Source organism: Takifugu rubripes, chromosome 19 (assembly GCF_901000725.2).
Source record: "Takifugu rubripes chromosome 19, fTakRub1.2, whole genome shotgun sequence".
Lineage (NCBI taxonomy): Eukaryota > Metazoa > Chordata > Actinopteri > Tetraodontiformes > Tetraodontidae > Takifugu > Takifugu rubripes.
Window position 1 is genome coordinate 11,024,714 of NC_042303.1, and position 19,089 is coordinate 11,043,802.

At 46.8% G+C, this 19,089-nt stretch overlaps 1 protein-coding gene across 2 annotated transcripts; it reads right to left on the reverse strand.

Moving 5' to 3' along the window:
* Positions 1 to 906: 906 nt before the first annotated feature.
* slc6a11b (solute carrier family 6 member 11b) lies at positions 907 to 15,861 on the reverse strand. Of its 2 annotated transcripts, none has more exons than XM_029826752.1 (15): positions 15,585 to 15,861; positions 14,936 to 15,163; positions 14,659 to 14,793; positions 14,387 to 14,527; positions 14,228 to 14,309; positions 11,352 to 11,484; positions 9,114 to 9,248; positions 5,709 to 5,812; positions 5,473 to 5,597; positions 4,993 to 5,105; positions 4,561 to 4,698; positions 3,804 to 3,906; positions 3,404 to 3,504; positions 3,096 to 3,266; positions 907 to 2,680 (listed from the first exon to the last, which is right to left on the reverse strand). In XM_029826752.1, exons 2-15 carry the CDS (start codon positions 15,144 to 15,146, stop codon positions 2,537 to 2,539), a joined length of 1,836 nt encoding a protein of 611 aa, XP_029682612.1. In that variant the 5' UTR covers positions 15,147 to 15,163; positions 15,585 to 15,861; the 3' UTR covers positions 907 to 2,536. The 2 variants fall into 2 exon arrangements, with proteins under 2 accessions (XP_029682612.1, XP_003973461.2); XM_003973412.2 differs by having other exon boundaries at positions 15,589 to 15,860.
* Positions 15,862 to 19,089: the final 3,228 nt, after the last annotated feature.

Below are 19,089 nucleotides of genomic sequence, written 5' to 3' on the forward strand. Positions count from 1 at the left end.
TCGTCCTTCTATTTCCTTCATCCTTTGTGGTTTATGTCACTGTAAAATTCCCATGTTTTTGATGGTCATTCTTTTGTATCTCTCCATGATTCCTCCAGGCACAGGCATGTGCACAGATGTGTGAAAACATTGCATAAACACTCACATGTTTACATACACACCCCCACACACGCACACACGCACACAAGCACACACGCATGCTGCAACGTTTGCACAAGAGCCTGGAGCAGAAATGCAAACCTGAAATACGGATTGTTGCATGGAGTTAAAGTCAGTTTGAAATATGCTGCCCCCTGCTGACACAAAAACACATTATAGCCAAAGACACTGTCGCAAGCCTACACACACACACACACACGCACACACACACACACACACACACACACACACACACACACACACACACAGATACAATTTAGAAATTCCTCCAAGGTCAGTTGCGGAAGAGTTTAATCCTTGGCTATATGGTTTTAATTGATTAAACATGACCAGTAACTTTGGGATGTCTTATAAAAAAAGCATTTCAGCATTTTAAAAACAAATTGATTGAAGTAGACTGGTGACAGGGAAATTTGTATGAAATTTAATAAGCTGAGAATGCTTTTAATCATTTCCTTTGATTTAACTTAAAATGTTTCTTCCTTTGTATTTTAATTTCATCCACATTCACTCATTTTTCATCTTAAAGTCCAATTCTTTAAACATCAGCTCAAATACAAATAAAATATCACTCTAGGCTTTTTTTTATGGTATTTATTATTAAAAATGAGTAAGCAAGACAGTATAAGTGTCCCCTGAATACCAACATGTGTGTAGAGAACAGAACAAAACAGTCCAGAACACATGTTCATTGTACTAAAGACCTTTTGAGTGAAATATCAAAAGTCAAACCCACCAGATTTAAAGTTTTTTTTTTAATAAATTTCTGTTCAGACAGCTTTCACCTCAGGATCACAGATTTTTAGACAGATATGTAAAAATATACATCAACAGGTTCGGTGTTAATCAGCAGGCTAGAACTTCTAGTAACTTTGCACAGAACATCAGTGAGGAGGTGCCAACGTCATAAATGCAACAGCAGACTGACCAATCACAGCTCAGACGTGAGGGGCTGCGCTCACTAACCACTTCCACCGTCTCCATCATTGCTTCCTCGGTCATGCACTTGCTCAGCTCTTTATTCCCATTCTTTCTGAATTTTTCGATGATTTTTCTCTCACCATTCTGCAGAGAAAGGAGAGACTTGCGTCCCCTCAGGCACGTTCCTGTGATTGCATTTTCATAAGGAAACAAGGACAAAAGGAAGGAAGGGTACCAGGACAGAGAAGTGACATTCATCCAAACGTGGAGACCAGCTCATTGACTCCCACCGCAGTTAAACGGGTGATGGCGGCAGATGCGCTTTCACCCCTGCAGAGCAACGTTAGCAGATCAGTTCATGCTTTACAGTATGAGGAGGGGGCAAAGGTCACAGGAACACTGATCGATAGCGAGCCCCGATGTTGACATCTGCTCCGAAAAGCATTCGGCAGCTTCAAACATAGGCCGCATCATTGCTCAAACCCTCAGACAGAAGTGGGGGAAGCACATGAGTTTAAAGAGGGGAAGGAAGGACAGAGTGAGGGAGACAGGGGGGGTGAAACGCTCCTGTGACAGGCGTGTGTCTTCTTCTCCAGACTGGGGAGGAAATGGAAATGCAGGGGTGGAAGCTGCTCTGTCACTCTGAGTTAGGCTCAGCATAATTACTGTGAAATGACACATACCCACAGCTCGCAGGCAGGCAGCCAGAGGTGTGGGTTAAGACTCAGCCAGCAAGTCTCTGCCTTGTTTGCTAACTGTATTCAAAAAGAGGGGCGGCAGTAAAAACCAGCAAAGCCTTCAAATTCCAACATGGTCGCCAATAAAGTGTCACACTGCTGCTGGAAGGAAAGTATGGAATTCAAGTAAATCACAGAAGGCCTGTAACGTTCCTTAGACCTCGCAGTCACAGCTGGTTCTGGCAAAGCTCTAGTTTCTGTACAGCTCCACGGGTTATGCAGGCTATTCTTTCTAAAACCAGTAAAAATACATACAGTCGGATCCTTTCTCAACATGCAGACCATGTAGAATAGTCCCCGAGCTGCTACACCTTAGATTTGGGTGTGGAAACACCAAACGAGGAGCCACACAGTGAAAGCCTTTGACCTCAACACCTCAGCGTTGTGCTGAAGGCCCAGACAAGCCTGACCGGTACCGAGAGGCCACCAGGACAGGTTTTAACGCTGTGCCACGAAGCAGATCTTTAATAATAATAGTTAGAAAAGATGAAAACGGCAGCTTTAGTCACACTGTTAACTGAAAACAACACTGTGTTATCAAGGGTTGTGCAAAAAAAGAAACAGACTACATCATCACGACGACTTTCCCTTTTTTTTTTTTTTTACAAAGCAACAAAAACCATCCAGTCATTTGTTTCGTTTCCTGTTGCCGTGTAACGAAGGATGACCTCCGCTGATCGGACAGCGAGCAGCACGACGACTGGGGTCAGGCGGGACCACTAGAAATGCGTCTCCTTCTCTGAGATGGTGGATATTTTCCCGTCGGCCTTGAGTTTGGCGTCGTTGGCAGCGTAGGGGCTGAGGGCGGCGTGTTTCCCCCTCATTTTCAGGTCTTTGCTGGGAGTCGTCAGCTTCTTTATTCTCTGTTGGGAGGACAAAAAGGTTTGTTCTAATAATGTTGCGGAGGCACATAAAATGATGTCACTCGTGCAAAAATGGAGAACGCAGACACACGTCATTTATCTATGAGGACAAAAAAAAAAATGGCCTAATGCTGAGCCTTGAGGGACACCATTTCTTGTATATGTGTCTTTAGCACTGACTTTATACCAATTCAGAATCTGGTTTTAGCAGTGCTGCTCTTAATGATGCTGTAATGGTTAATTTCCAGTGCTGTTCTTGTTCTGACTTTACTCCAGTAACTATTTCTGGCTCTACAGGCAACTGTTGTTTTGAACAAGACAAATGGGAAACAGAATGGCTTTTTAGGAAGTGCGAAATTGATATCTGGTATCAAAGAACATTTACTAATCAGGAGTTTGCTGCCCTGGTTTTTACCTCGCTGAAGGTCCCGGGAGTCTTCCAGATCATCCATATCATTCCAAGAGGGATGCAGACCATTGAAGACATGGCCATGAACCAGCCGATCCCATAGCCCCAGTCGGGGTAAGTGTACACGTTGTTGTACTTGAGTGGTTTGTATTTAATCAAGAAGAAGAGGAAAATAGCCTGCAGCACACGGAGAACCGCATTAGAGCCGTAGATGTCGTTTATGCTGTTAGTCATCTGAAGTGCAGATGTTGCCCAACTGTTGTCAGATGTTTTGTGACATGAAATATGGATTTGGTTTGTTCAGTCAGACTCACAGCGCAGATCCCAGGAGTCAGGATCATCCAGCACCACTTGATGAAAAAGACAGGTTTGTAGCCAATCATGTCCTCAATATTCATGTAGAACCTGTCACTACCTGCAGTGTAAATAAGCATCACTTATGGCCTTATTAAAATTCATTGAACAATTCAGAGATGAAACAGTGCAACGTTAACATCATAATGTGTGAGTTGAAGTCTTGCATTGTCGTTTGTTCATATGCGATGCGTGCGTTTGCATGTTCCCACCAGTAGAGGGCGGAAAAGAAATAGGTTTGTACGAGAGACGAAGATGGTTTTTTGGGTGTGCGTTTTGAGGGCGAATCCGCTGAAAAGATGACAAAATCCAGACACGATTGGGTTTAAATCTGAGGACAATCTGAGGCTGCTCTCTTACCGTACACCCAGCCAATACATATAGACTCGAATATGGCGACGAAGAGCAGGCACATGCCGCTGGCAGCGTAGGCGTCAAACAGCTGGAAGACGTACATCCCTCCCTGACAAGAGGAGACAGGCGTCAGTTCGCTCTCAAAGCTTTTAAATGGGCATCAGAGAGAAAATACTAATCCATCTCTTGATCTGATAGGCAGCATCCGACAAAGAAACCCCTGCGGTGACAGCGCTCAGATGTGGCGAAGATTGATGCGTTTGTTCACACTTTCTGGGATTTGACATCAGACTACAGCTCACCTATGATAAGGATGCCTGAGTGAAAATCTGTTTGGGTAATAACAAAATTTAAAGTTCATGATTTGAAGTGCCAAAATAACAGCCCATCAAAAGATTTCCACCTCTATCTTACCTGCCCTGCACAACAAAACTGATCCTCCTACTCCTTCCACTAAAAGGTTCATCATAAATAAACCTTCACATAAATTTCAAAGTACAGGTATCATCACAGCTCTATATTTGTGAGCAGCTAAGAACACCATCAATAGATAAAAGCTCAGCAGAGAGACCAGCTGGAGCCAGATGTTGACGCAGACTCCCAGGCAACGTTTAGTTTCTTGTGACATTTCCATCACGACTTAATGGAGGACTACAGACAAGATCCAAATCCTGAGCCACATTTTTCATGGCACCAACTGCTCAAAAGGATGTACGTGGGGCGATGGTGAAGGAGGGGACGATGTCTTCAAAGGGATCCTCACCTCTGTACACATGATGAGTCCTATGAAGAAGGAGACCACAGACATTCCCAGGATCAGCAGCTCTCGGCGGTATCCTCTCCTGAAGGTCTCAGGGTACATGTCCACCACAGCTGTCACCAAACTCTCCACGCACACAAACTGCAGAAGAGGCGACTTGATAAAAGCTCTCCTCACGTTCGCTCCCCTTTTATCGTGTCTATTTTTTTATGCGCGTCCATTCAATACAGATCCACTTTTTAAAAAATGTTCCTGTCGAAATTGGCTGGTAAGGGGAATTAACCACCCACATTCCTGAGTACATGTTCCTACTGAAGAAGAATCAGAAACTTTAGGTCTGAGATCAGATTTTGATTGGACACCACGGCAAAAGAATACTTTTATCACGATATTTCCCCAAGCAGGGTGACGTGTAACGTGTCCGCGCTTCCTCACCTGACTGTCCAGACCGAGAAAGATGAGCATCATGAAGAAGAGACAGGCCCAGAGTGGGGCCAGAGGCATCATGGTAACAGCTTTGGGGTATGCAATGAACGCAAGGCCGGGACCTGCATCGTGGAGGCACCAAACACAAGAGGGGCACAGATTTATTGAGGTCTCACCGGACGGCTGGACCTAAATTTCAGATGACAGAAGCTTCCACCTGCAATGTGACAGCGATCAACTCTGCAGCATTGTGCATTAACACTATATCTGTATCATCACTGAAATAAACATGTTGAATACTTCTGGCACATGTACTAAATCATTCATCCTGGGGTGAAGAAAGCAGGAGAGTCTAGTGGGAGAGTTGTGTAAGCTCATAGTTTTCCATTCTAGCTCAGACCAGAGATGGGGAGGTTCAGGGAGACCCAGAGACGTACTGAAATAATCCACAGAAGTGTTTTATTCGCATCTGCTGTGATGTTTGCTCACCAGATTCTGCCACGGCCTCGATGGGGACGTTCTGCTCGTAGGCCATGAAGCCCAGCACAGAGAAGATAGCGAAGCCTGCTAAAAAGCTGGTCCCACTGTTCAGACAGCACAGCATGATGCAGTCTCTGACAGGAGGAGAGAGAGGGAGAGAGGCTGTGGGTGAAGCTGGGACACATGCTTTCACACACAGGTATAAGTATAAGTACATACGCAGCAGGTGAAGGAGTCCATCATACCTGTAGCAGTTATTGTCGTAGGCATTGTAACTTCCCAGAGCAGTGAGACAGCCCAAGCAGATGGCATAAGAGAAGAAGATTTGGGTCCCAGCGTCCACCCATACCTTCAAAGGAAGTGGGCATAAACATATTTAGTGATTATCACATGAACGGAGCAACATGGAAGACAGAAGTCAATGGTGGTTTCAAGGAAGCCCAAACCCTAAAGCAGGTCAAAGCCTCTGTAATTTTAGAGGCATCTCCAGGAGCACTCAGCCTTCTGTCACATGATGGACAGTAAAATGATCTAAACGCCGAGGTGTTTCTGCGCCGAGAGTGTGTGTTGCCTTTACTGACACCTTGTTGATGACAGTTGGAGCAACAATCACTGAATGAACCAAGCAGGGTTGAAAAGCTCTGCGACTGTCCACAGTACTGAAAGACATCTCCCTCAGTATGGAGGGCGCCGTTTCCTTTAAAGGCAGCGACAAGTCAACGTAGATGAGTCTTTTCACTTAAGACCTTGTATAGATGTAATAACTCAGTTGTTTTTAGGTCGTATATAATGACTGCTCATGGATTAACATTGAGAAGAATCATAATGAATAGATTGGTTGTATTGTCACCACATTAGGTCAGACTCGCCCAGACATCCAGGGCTTCATGTGGATTTACACATGTACAATTCTTCCCTGAAACAGCAGTAAAATTTGCACTGGACCCTAGAAACCACCCCAGGATAGCAAAGGCAGCGCTCCTAAATTCAAAGCTAATGCAGCATGGCTCTTTGAAAACTCTCTCACATCACCATTCAGCCACTAATCTCATTTCCCCACCAACAAACAATTAACAAACGCACGGTCTTTGCTCCCTCTCAGGAGTAACCACGGTAACTTCTGTGACCTCACAAACACAGGACTGTTCCTGTGGAAGAACAGGCCTTTCTCTCCTAATGTTCATTAATGTTCCCTTTAGTTCACCCATGCCTGATGGCCTGCGCAGTGCAGGGAACCCTTAAAGGCCCAGGCTCGGAGAGAATCGCCTGTTGATGTTGTGCCTACGTTAGCCAGGCTGTGTTTGGTGATGCTGAGACTGGAAAGGTTCTGCTGCGCGAACGCCGCCAGAGTGCATTTTGTTATGATCCCGTGCTTGAATTATATGTCATTAGTCCACAGAAGATACACGTCTGTCGCCTTTTAACGCTGCAAAACATTTATCTGTTTTCAATATTTCAGTTCATTTTCAGGCACTGTTGACATCTGCTTCTGCTGAAGAGCTTATAGTGTTGTATTGGATGGATGGCTGGATGGATGGATGGATGGATGGATGGATGGATGGATGGATGGATGGATGGATGGATGGATGGCTGGATGGATGGATGGATGGCTGGATGGATGGATGGATGGATGGATGGTGGATGGATGGATGGATGGATGGATGGATGGATGGATGGATGGATGGATGGATGGTGGATGGATGGATGGATGGATGGATGGATGGATGGATGGATGGATGGTGGATGGATGGATGGATGGATGGATGGATGGATGGTGGATGGATGGATGGATGGATGGATAGATGGATGGATGGATGGATAGATGGATGGATGGTGGATGGATGGATGGATGGATGGATGGATGGATGGATGGATGGATGGATGGATGGATGGATATCGATGGGACGACTTTATGATATGGACAAAGGTCTTTTGGAGTTGTTAGATGTAAATGTTTAGCTTGTGCAACGGACTGGTGCTGTTCTTTGGACAACATCTAACCAGCTGATCTAGAGTTGACACAACGTGGCCTGAGAAGGTCCTGCTTTTGCAAGAATGTGATGATTTCACGCGTTTTCTGACACAACGCTGTAGTGATGGTTTCAAGATGAAGCTGGTGAAGCTTCATCCTGGCTGAGGCCATAAAAGCAAAAAGCTGTTTTAGAACTTTGTGCAAAAAAGCAAGCATCCATCAGGTTCTGAGAGTGCTGGTGCTGCTAGTGGTGTGTGTGTGTGTGTGTGTGTGTGTGTGTGTGTGTGTGTGTGTGTGTGTGTGTGTGTGTGTGTGCGTGTGTGTGTGTGTGTGTGTGTGTGTGTGTCCAGTGTAGTGCAGAGCAGGAGGATGGGAGAGAGTGAAACCGCTATAGGAAAGGAAGCGAAGAGCAGAGGCTCGATGAAAGTTCAGGGGTACGAAGAAGAGGGTGAGGGCCACCGTCTCTGCACCGTCTGGTGAACAGAGACCCGATTGTTCCTGAGGAAGTTAATTTAACATTGGTGTCAGAAGTAATGGCTCCCTCTGCCAAACAGCACCACTTCTTTATCCCGCTCCTTCGCTCATTTCTGCCTCATTCACCGCCTGTTCTAAAGCGTCTTTGCTTGGGTCAAAGATACGGCGGTCGTCGAGAGCCTGAGATAAAAGGAAACAGTGCACACACTCTCCTGCAGCATGTCTATTTCTGCATGGAGAAAAGTGTCTGCTGTGTTCCGAGCACTTTTGCAGCTGAAGGTTGTTGAACACACTTCCTGCGCTGCCATTGTGTCCTGCAGCAGCTAAAACAGAACCAGAGGGGCAATTTGTTTTTCACAAAGGCTGTCGGTTGTCTTTCAGCTCATCCTCTTCAGAGCTCTCCTCCTAAAGACGACATTTGCATTGATTACTGTCGCCATGACACCCGATCAGCTGATATTTCCTATTGCACTGTTGCTTAGCGACCTGACTACTCTTCCATCCCGGACGAGATCTCTCTGTGCGAGTGAGACGTTACAGCTTGACCTCTATGATCGCTGCTAACCTCGTCCTTCATCACCACGACAACGACGGCATCACAGAGGAGGGACTGTTGGCAGTCGCAGCCTCTTGTCAGGCGTTCAGAGGAAAGTTTCCTCCACAACTCCGCAAACAGATGCGTGTGCTCGTATCGAACGTGTTCCTGTCAGAGACGGTCCGAGGGAGAGCTGGTGTGTGGGCGCTCGTTGGTGCACGCCACGCGATGGATCTCCATCTCCTGGATCTGGACCATCAACCCACACCCGAACCAGCTCTTCAACTCTCCAGTTGGAAACTGGTCTGTTACAGTGAAGTTTTATATCGCTCGTTTTCTTTTTCTTCTACTTCTTTCGATCACTGATATTCCTCCGTCTTTTGCACAGAAAACACACATTTAAACTTCTATCGTCGACATAATCCAGGACTTTTAGCCAAACCCAACCATCATAACTAAAGTCCTAATCCTGACCCCTGCCCTGACCTTAACCTAAACCCTGCAATGTTCTATTAGGTCTTCCCTACAGGTCCTTGATCCATGTGTTGCACCCACATTGCTTCGTATATGAAGCTCCCACGAACACCACAGAGACATCAAACATCGACAGTGTCACAACAGCAACACCGCAGCTGCTGCCGCTGTCTCCAGCTGTAGATGGGATCCTACCTGAGGGTCAGACAGACGTGAAATGTCCGGGTAGAGGTAGAACTTGATGCCGTCGAAGGCCCCCGGCAGCGTCACTCCTCTGATCAGGAGGACCAGTAACATGACGTAGGGAAACGTGGCTGTGACGTACACAACCTGCGGAGACAGGATACAGAGGTTTGGATTAGGGATTACAGTTAAAGCATAAAATGCCAGAGAAGTTTAAAAAATAAATCAGAGACCACTGGATCCTGAACAACCTGATTAGATCACCGTGGGAACATAAATGGGAGGATATGCTCTCAGATTTAGTTAAAAGCAGACCTTACCAGCACCTCACTGTCATTATTTTCCAAAGCAGGCCTACAGTGTTCACGATGATGCCCCCTACAGGACAGGTGCAGTTACAACAGAGTGAACCGACATGAACCCAGTACAGCAACAAGGCGTCCTCAGCTGGACATAAATACATTTCCCTTTCATTTCACTCTGTTCTTATGTTTTGGTCCACTGTGTCTTTGTCATATCAGCTAATATTAAATAAGTAAAAATAATTTTACACAATTGAACCTCCCCGTCACCCCAAAAGGGATTAAAGCTGTCAAGAAAGTAACGATTATATTTATGGTATTGCATATTTTTAAGCACTAAGAGGACATGACTGACCATAGCATCATCATCCTAGAGGCATCAGCTATTGAGTACATTATACACTTACACACATTACTACAGAGCTGGCAGGGTATCACCAACAGGGCCACAGTCAGTTCCGCAGTAGTAAACATCAGACATACCTTTAGTAGAGTAGATAGCACATGCTAACCAACAAACCAACACTCTGTTTCCTTTTGAGCCATTCAGGCTTTGCGGAATCGTGTTCAACATCTCAAGACTCTTGGAAACCCCTTGAACAAAGACCCTGGCCTCTTGGAAGGCAGAGGCGGGCAACATACATCCCCCCAGCTCTCTGGCACCCAGTCAAAGTCCAATTGAGGACAGAACAGGACAGAACAGAGCCGGGCCAGGAGAGCGAAAGAAAAGAAGGCTCCTCTGGCCCCGTCTCTTAAAGCGGAGAAGTCCAGAGGAGTGAAGCTGGCAGTGTGGGAAAATGTGCGTTTCTTTGAAGCATGGCTACACACACATACACACAAACACACACACTTCATTCACAATGTTCAAATGGGTGTGCACATACTAGTTGCAGATAAAGTGGACCATTCACACACAGTCCTGTGGACAATTACCCAGACTCCCCTGCTCACTTTACTACACACCTGCTTCATTGATTTGATTCATTTGTCACTAAATATCCAGAAGAATAAAGATTTGGTAAATATAGAGCCTGTGTCCTGTCTAAGTTATGCTAATGCTAGATGCACCCGCCTTTAGATGAAGCAATCAAACCTCCTAAAACCTCTTTTTCCTCCCTTTTCATCTCTCTGAAGATGAAAGGACACTACCCTGTCCCTGTTCTGATGCTCTACAGGCTCCCTCCAGCTCCACAAGAGTCTAAGCTGCCCCAAATTTACTGGTCAAGCGCGGCCCCCAACTCGCCGTAAATCTAACAGGAGGGCTAAAACGTGAGAATGGGTGTTGGAAACAAAAGCAAACAGTTTAGCCCAGTCTGAGCTGAATGAACCATGGGGTTTGCGGAGAAGAAAAGCCCCCCCCCCCCTTCTTTTGCAGCAAGCGAGCTGTGGTTAATTTCTTATAGTGGGAGAGAGAGCGAGGCAGCAGAGAGGATGAGGATGTACTCTGCATGCTTCTCATGAATGCTCCATTTTCCGTCACTGAATACAGGAATCAATCTCAGACTAGCTGCTACCACGAAGCCCCCCCACTATCACTGCCTTCAAAAGACTTTCTGGGAGTTATAGATTTCCTATTTTCAGACTCCATCATGTAACTCTATTGTAAACAGCACCACCTGCACATCTTCACTTTTGTGCTCATTTCTCTTCTCTCCATCCGTCGTCACCTCTTTGTTCTGCAGAACAAGGGACGGTTGTCTCAGATCTTGTCAAGGACCCGGGAGCAGCATTCAAGAGCGTGGAAACGGGAAGGCCAGGGCCATAAATTTGGAGTTGGTTAGCAGTAGGTCATTGTTCTTACAAGGGGGGCTTTTTAAGGACAGAAAGTAATGTAAGCCTCTTTATGACAGCATTTAAAGAAGAAGAAGTCCAAACGTTTTGGAAAATGACATCTTCCCTGTGCATGTCTGCTGCCTGAAAACAAAGCCACACAGTAAATTTGAAGCACCTTGCCGGTTGACTTGGGTCCTTTCCAGATGCAGAAGTAGCAGATGAACCAGGCCAGAGCCAGACACATGGCCAGCTCCCAGCGCACTCCTCCCATGTGCTCGATGCCATCTGATATCTTCAGGACTCTGCGCCTGAGTGTGCAAAGCACAGCACAGCAGAATTGTCATTCAAGAGGCAGAGATCAGTCTTTGGTTGAAATGTAGGCTTAAAATTAGGCTGTCAGCTTTTTCTTTCATCAGATGTTGACGGAATTATTGCATAAATAAAAGCAAATTGTTTTCGAGTTAAAATCTTTTCCCTTTGGATTACGAAAAGGCGTTTTCTTGTAGCTTGTTGTTGTAGTTTGAATGTTAAACTGCAGGCTAACGTTTCCAAACGTGATTTTAAAATCCAAGCAGTCGTTTGACAGGCGTGATTGCAGTTTGAATGCAATCTCAGCAATTATTCAACGCCCCCAAATATATATCTTGCATGAACCTCAGTTTATGTCCCCTCCCATCATACGCCTACAGGTGCACCAGTGTAGGTGTGTGTCATATGTGGTTATTGCATCATGGCATGTCGGCGGTAGTGAGTCAACAGTGCGCTTCCTGTTTGTTGAAGCCCGGCCAGGCAACGACGGTGGTGGAGGCTGAGAGGCCGTTTCAGAGTTAGCGTGCTGCACAGTCCTGCCAAATCTTTGCCACTGGGTTCACCCCAGAGCCCCTGACCAACCATTGATCATGGTGACATGTTCTTGGTGGCCGGCCACAGACTAGGTCCAACACAACCCTCCCTGGTCAGCGAAAAGGGCAAGACGTGAAGGCTAATGTGTGCAAATACGCCTGTGTGTCCTTGAATGTGCGTACAATGTGGGGGAGGAGGCCTGCCCAGGCAAAGGAAACAGGAGCCAAGAACCTTCAGATACACTTTAACCAGCCAGGAATATTAGCACCAGGTTTAGCAAAGAAACGAGCTAATTGACTTTGAAGAGCGTTTCAGCTCCTCTACATCATGACTCTGCGCTTTTGTGCCGATGATTTTAGTAATATTTAAAAAACAAGTCACCCCCCCACCCCCCACCCAAAACATCAATGACTGCAGGTTGGCGAGCACCTGGAGCATCAGACCAGTGAAGTGATACTAAATCAGGACGTAGGCGCTACTACTAAAGGAAGTGCACATCACACATGGACTACAAACACTACGGTATGGTCAAAACAATTGGATGTGTAATAACTGTGAAGGAAAAAGTACTACTTCTCTCTAAATTCTAATTTGTACTGTAGAATTGACCTTTACTCTCATTTAGTGTTCTGAAAGATATTGTAACCAGGTATTGTTTTCCATTCTTCCCAGAGACAAACTAATGCCGAAGAGACCAACAGGCAAAATAACTCTGCTGTATCCAAGGTTAGCATCTGTTTGGGATAGTAAAGGACATATTGGCTGGGACCATACACGGTTGACACAAGCCGGTAAACTTCCATTTCCCTTAGTATATACCTCTCGGAACAAATGTCTCATCAGAATTGATGCTGGCACTGCATGAATAAACCGTTGCCGTGCTGGTGTCACTGCTCCTGATATCAGTAAAATTCATTTCACACAAGTCATCGGAGTCTCCCGTGTGTCAGAATTAGCACAACAATAATGCTGTTGATGGTTGTCGCCCTATGTCAGACCCCCTCTGAGCCCCTTTTTCCACTGCACCTACAGAGTTCTGTTAAATTTATCCAAATCGGGCTGGTGACATGAGTGGTATAGAGGTCCGACCCTCTGCTGCCATTGTGGTCTATCAGCATAAGATACTTTTTCCAGGACTTGTTGTGGCATGTTCCCTACATTTAGCTCCAGCAGCTTGTCAAATTTTCTTCCATGGACTTGGTCATTTAATCTTCTCCGAATCCCGATTCCCACAGGAATATGTTCAACAGAGACTGGGTCTCATTCCTTTCACTTAAGTTCTCCTTCAAAGTCAAAATCCCTGCGAAAAGCAGCTAGCAGTTGTCAAATCTCTTCTTTAGTAGAAGTAGCGCTAAGCTAACACTTGTTGTTTCAGAAACTTTATGATTATGTAAAGCTAATAGCTACAACATTTATGATTAAAAGTCTTTCGCTGGTTGTCTGGTGAACCAGGCTCCATCATAGCCTGGTTGTCTGGTGAACCAGGCTATGATGGAGCCTGGTTCACCAGACAACCAGCTGAACTGCCCCTGAACAATAAGGTATAAATGATATAGGGATCTATCGCCAACGCAAACGGAGTTTTGCCTGTGTGATATGATCTGTTGAGATCCACAGATGGACACATCCGGCTTGTTTCGGACGTTCTGTCAGGATGTTGAGCTCATGTTGTGCATACAGTACAAAACAAGGCGGTGTGTCTTGGCTCAGGATGCGCTGAGCCTGCTTTTGGCTGTTTCAGCCAGCAGCATGCTGGTTGGGCTCTTTGTCCAACTTCCTTCGCCCTGTCTCTTAAAGGGTTAAAGTTTCAGAACTGTCACGTGTGTCAACATAGCTGTAGATGCGCCCACATGGATCACAACTGTGCTCAGAACCCTGGCTGTGACATTTGGTACAGAAACTTTCCGTCTGACACCGTGGAGTAAACGGGGCCTCTGGCAGCCAGTCAGAAAGTGTGGTCGGACAAGTTCTGATTGGCTGCCACACGCTTGGCTCTGGCTGTGAGACAGCTGGCCTACCAGGACCTTCTGACACACAAATATGAAAAAAGGCTGACTAATTATTGGGGGAAAGGCTGTGCGGAGGGTCAGCGGAGCCGTCTGCACGTGCCAGAACCTCCTCCCAAACGATTAATACGTCACATCATGCCGGTTCTCCTTCAACTGGAGAAACAGAGCAAGAAAGAGCCGCGATTAAAACTGTACTCACTCCCAAAACTCAATCACAGGCGACGTGGCGTTGGGGTTGGTGATGTTGGTGGCGTTTTCTCCATAGTAGTCAACGCAGTTCTCTGCGGAGACGCAAAGGCGTGACACACACAGCGGTGTTGCAGTGCGAGCGAAGGTGCCCTCTGCTCCCGCCTCCTACCTGTGTTCCAGTAGTGGCCACAGCCGGCCCACGGCAGCTCCGTGGTGAAGCAGTTGAAGAGGTAGAAGATGGCCCAGGCCAGAATCACGACGTAGTACACGTTTAGGTGGGCTTCGATCACCTGTGTGGCGTAACCGATACCTGATGGCCAGTCAAGAACATCAGAGCTGCAACGATCACGTCACTACTCATTTGATTTGTAATATATTTGTAACTACGGCTTTGGGATCATGAGGACTCTTATGAAAGATGGAGAGGGAGAGTTGTGTCACCCTCAAACAGTGGGCAGACTTTCCTCCAGCAGGTGATGCCCCCTTCGCTGGTGAACTGGCCCAGGGCCGTCTCCAGGAAAAAGACGGGGATCCCGCAGCACACGAAGAAGATGACGTAGGGGACGAAGAACGCTCCTTGATGCGCACCAAACAAGAACGCAAGAGCAGCATCATATTTCTGCATCGGATCTGTTCTTAACTTACTTTCAGTGCCACCCAGTCCAGATTTTTAGTCATCACTTTTTATTCAAAGGTCTCCATCAGCGAGGAGGCTTACCTCCTCCATTTTTGTAGCAAAGGTAGGGAAACCTCCACACGTTGCCCAGCCCGATGATCTCTCCGGCCACAGACAGGAAGAATTCGACCTTGCTGTTCCACTGACCCCTCTCATTGTACTCCCCGTTGTCTAGGCTGGAGCTGGACCCCTCCGGGTCCCTGCCTTCCTCTGGTTTACCGTTTATAACGGGCCCGCTCTTCTCAGCCGTCATGACGCAGCAGCAGCCCGCTGAGAGACAAGAAAACCAACCAAAACTTTAAAAGGAGGCGCTTTTTTTCCCCTGTCAGGAATTTGTATCTTTGATGAGACATCTGGAATCTGAATGGGAATAGTGTAAAACCACGCCCATCTGGAGAGAAATCTCCGCATGTGAATGTTCAGATAAAGTGGAAACGCTTTAATTATGTTAATTACGCAAGCAGAAAAGGTCAAGAACAAATTAGATGTTGCGACTTTCTCATAATGGAAATTCATTCGTAGAAAAAGAACATTTTACGAAGAAGGTGTAACTGTGACTTCAGTCTCCTTGAACTATGTCAACAGCTTGTGAAGTTCGAATCAATCTGCCAAAGTTACAAACTCAAAGAAATCGTGTTTGGGACATTATTTCGCAAAAACGGCGCAAAGATAAGGGTGCTGTCAGACTTACTCACCAGTGTCCTTCGGAAAAGTGAATCTTCTTTGAGGCTCCCGCAATGATGCGCGTTAACAATTGTCCCCACACAACACGGGAGGGTTTCTTCTGATCCGAGGGTGAAGGGGGTTAGAAACCGGAGAGAGGGAGGGAGTGGTGCGGATATCTGCGTGGAGTGGAGCGCCTCGGCACTCTGACGTCTATATAAAGGAAGATCCTGCGCGGAGTGGACTGGATCTTGCACCGGGAGGCTGATGAGCTGCGACTGCGCTCCCACACACCGAGCCGTCAACTCTCAAAGCGCCTCGACTTGGAAAGGAGCCATGAGAGGAGCAGCCGGGTTCTCCTCTCAGCGCGCACGGCGTCGCCGCGGCGCGCAGTAGCGCAGCGGCGCATCGCCGGGCGACGCGGCGGAAACGCACGTCCAAACACCGCGTTTCTGCAGCTCAGACACTTTTTGGAGACGAATATAAACGTGATTCCAGAGCTTTTAGACTGCAAACTAACAGACAGAACTTAACTTCAATTAAAGTTTCTACAAGTAAATGAATTACGTAGACTACAGCGTCGTTGTTAAAAATGACAGCAAGCATGTGCAAAAAAAGCAAGGCGTTCATTTATTCAAAACCTTTGTGTTAGCTTTAATTTGCAGTGCGTAAATGTCAGAATTTCGTCAGTGTGAAGGAAAAATTACTACTTCTCTCTAAATTCTAAATTGTATTGTAGAATTGAACTTTACTCTCATTTAGTGTCCTCAGCTTTCAATGACGATATCTTGTTTTCCATTCGTCCCAGAGAGACAAATAAGCAACCATTTCTGCTGTATCCAAGGTTAGCATCTTCTTTTTGGGATAGTTCATGACAGACTGACTGGCAACGTACATGATTGACACAAGCCTGTAACCTTCCCTTCCCTTCCCTTCCATATACCTCTTGGTACAGGTGTCTTATCAGAAATGGTGCTGGCACTGCATGAATGACCCGTTGCTGTGTTGGAATCTGAATTTCCCCAATTTGTCACACGTTTCAGCACTTTGGTGGTTCCTTTTGTTGTGAAGATAAGGTAAAAGCACCGAAATCGTCAAACATGTTGACATTTATTGGTAATTTGATCAAGGAGAAGTTTTTTCAGCACAGAAAGCCTCTTCAATTCTCAACATACAAGCTTCAGACTAACCTGAACCACTGTTAGAGGTTGCTCACCTCTGCTGTAAAGGGCTTTCTATCTGGACCCTCTGCCCGACCTCCTGACCTTTATTGCACTCCTGTTCGTGAGTGAACTTAATGGTAAACTATTCACCACAGGCCCAATGAATAAAAGGAACAACTTACATCACTTGGAAAAAAAAAACACATCCCTACACGCAACAAGTTAAATAGATGTGTTTAAAGCGGAGTTGTTGGTTGGTTGGGGGACTTGTGGGAAGTCAAGTCTGGCTCTTCAACCAGGCACTGACCCTGTTTGATTTATGAATTGATGTCAACAGTGTGGCCCTCTTTGTCAAAGCGGTGGTTCATGCGGCTTTGCTTGCAGAATACCAACACACAGACACACACACACACGCACACACACACACACACACACACACACACATACACACACCCCTTTGTCCCCTCTGGAAGTCAGTGTGCGGCTGAGAATACAAGACGACATGTTTCCTCACTTCGAAACACTGCAGCGCCGCTGCCACCAGTCATCACCCGTCAGCGGTCTTAAGGTCTTAATAACCTGCTCAGAGAACCGTCGAGGCCTTCAAAGGAGGTCGGTATGGATTTTTTAAAAGTTGGTTGGTGCACAAATCCAATGCTCGGTTTCCAGGCATGACAGACCCATTCCACCAGGAACTCCCCCGACTCTACAAGCATGACCTAGTCTCTAAGAATCTCCTCACAAGGGTCACTCGCCATTCGAAGCCTAAAGGAGGCGTCCTGCATAGAAAGTATGGCCACCCAGATTGGCTGGCAAACATCCTCTGTGCCTTTCAGTCGGAGTCAAGTCCTTTATTTACCTTCCCCTGTATGACACTATCAGTGGAGGGACTGAACGGTTCCTACAGGTATGCGGTTGCCTCGGGTTTCAGATCTGTTCCCAGCGCCGCCGCCACAGGCTACAGAGTGGGCCCAGTCGGGGTGATAAAGTGAGCTGTGGTGTGTTCGGGAGGCATGGTAGAAAACAGAAAACCTTTCTGGAGAGGCCGGACGGGTCTGTTGCTTGTCTGTTGACAAGATGGCTGCGGCTTATTCTCCTCAACCTTTTATCCGCGTGGCCTACTGACTCCAGAACAAGCAAGACGCTCTGAAGCAGGGGTGGGCAAATCCAGTCCTCGAGGGCCGTATCCAAGCCAGACTTTCTGTCCTACAGGTAAATCCTTTCACCTGGGGTTCCATTTAGCTTGGTGAAAGCGGTTTCTCCCTGGTAGGATGCAAAACCTGGATTCCAGCCTTCGTGGATTAGACTTGCCCATCAGAGGAGGTCAAATCCATTCCTCGAGGGTTGAATTTAAGCCGGGATTGCATCCTGCCAGGCAGGAAATGCTTTCACCAAGGTGAATGAAACCCCAGGTGAAAGTGTTTACCTGTAGGACAGAAAGTCTGGCTTGGATACGGCCCTCGATGCCCACCCCTGGTCTGAAGCGATTGGCCAGTTCGGGCAAAGAGCGCCCCCCCCCCCCCCCCCCCCCGAAATTACTCTTCCATTGGTCGTCTGGCTCAGAGGGAACTTTGCAGGACATTTACCAATAAGTTGCAAAAAAAACCAACTGTTGCTAAGGAAATCCATCACCGATTGCTAACAAGGTGCTGTGAGAGAGAAAGCCAGAGATTAGCTAGAGACTGAGGTGCAGGGAGGCTGGAGGGATGATGGAGAGCAGCAGCATTAAAAGTGAGGGTGAATGAGTCTGTTTGTCTCCCTCGGCCTCTCCTCGCATGATGTTGCGTAACAGCCACGCTTTTATTCCTCCTTTCATGAAAGCGCCTCAATTTGTCCCTAAATCTCTTCAGCAAACATCTTTTATCGGGGACTGAGCGCTCCCTCACATCCGCATGCGCTGGTGTGTTCGTCTGGTCTTCCAGCATGGGGGAGCAGCAGCCTCCACAGTGGTCCCCAGGTGAGGGGGGCAGAACCTGCTGACCTCTGCATGGGGTCCAAATCCACAGTTGTGGAGAATGCATAAAGTCCAGATAGGAAGAGATCCTGAAGCGTTTTGGTCTGAGACGATTGATGGCTGAGTTAACTTGGTTCAGTTAACCAAGTTAACTCAGCCTGTGGAGGATGAGGGGGGTTGTTTCCGACTGCAGCCTGTCAGCAGGGAGCGATCAACTCAACTCAGGAGCAAACCTTCCTCTGCTGAAGTGAACTGTAGCTGAGGGTCTCCCAAAGAAGGATGGTCTGTATTCCAGATTTAAACCATGCTGATCGACAAATAACCGGAGCAGAGGAATGGTTGTACCGGGGGTTTTGGATCTAAGCAGCTGTGATTCGACCTGTGGATCAAACAGGAAAAGAGCAGCGATCCAGCTG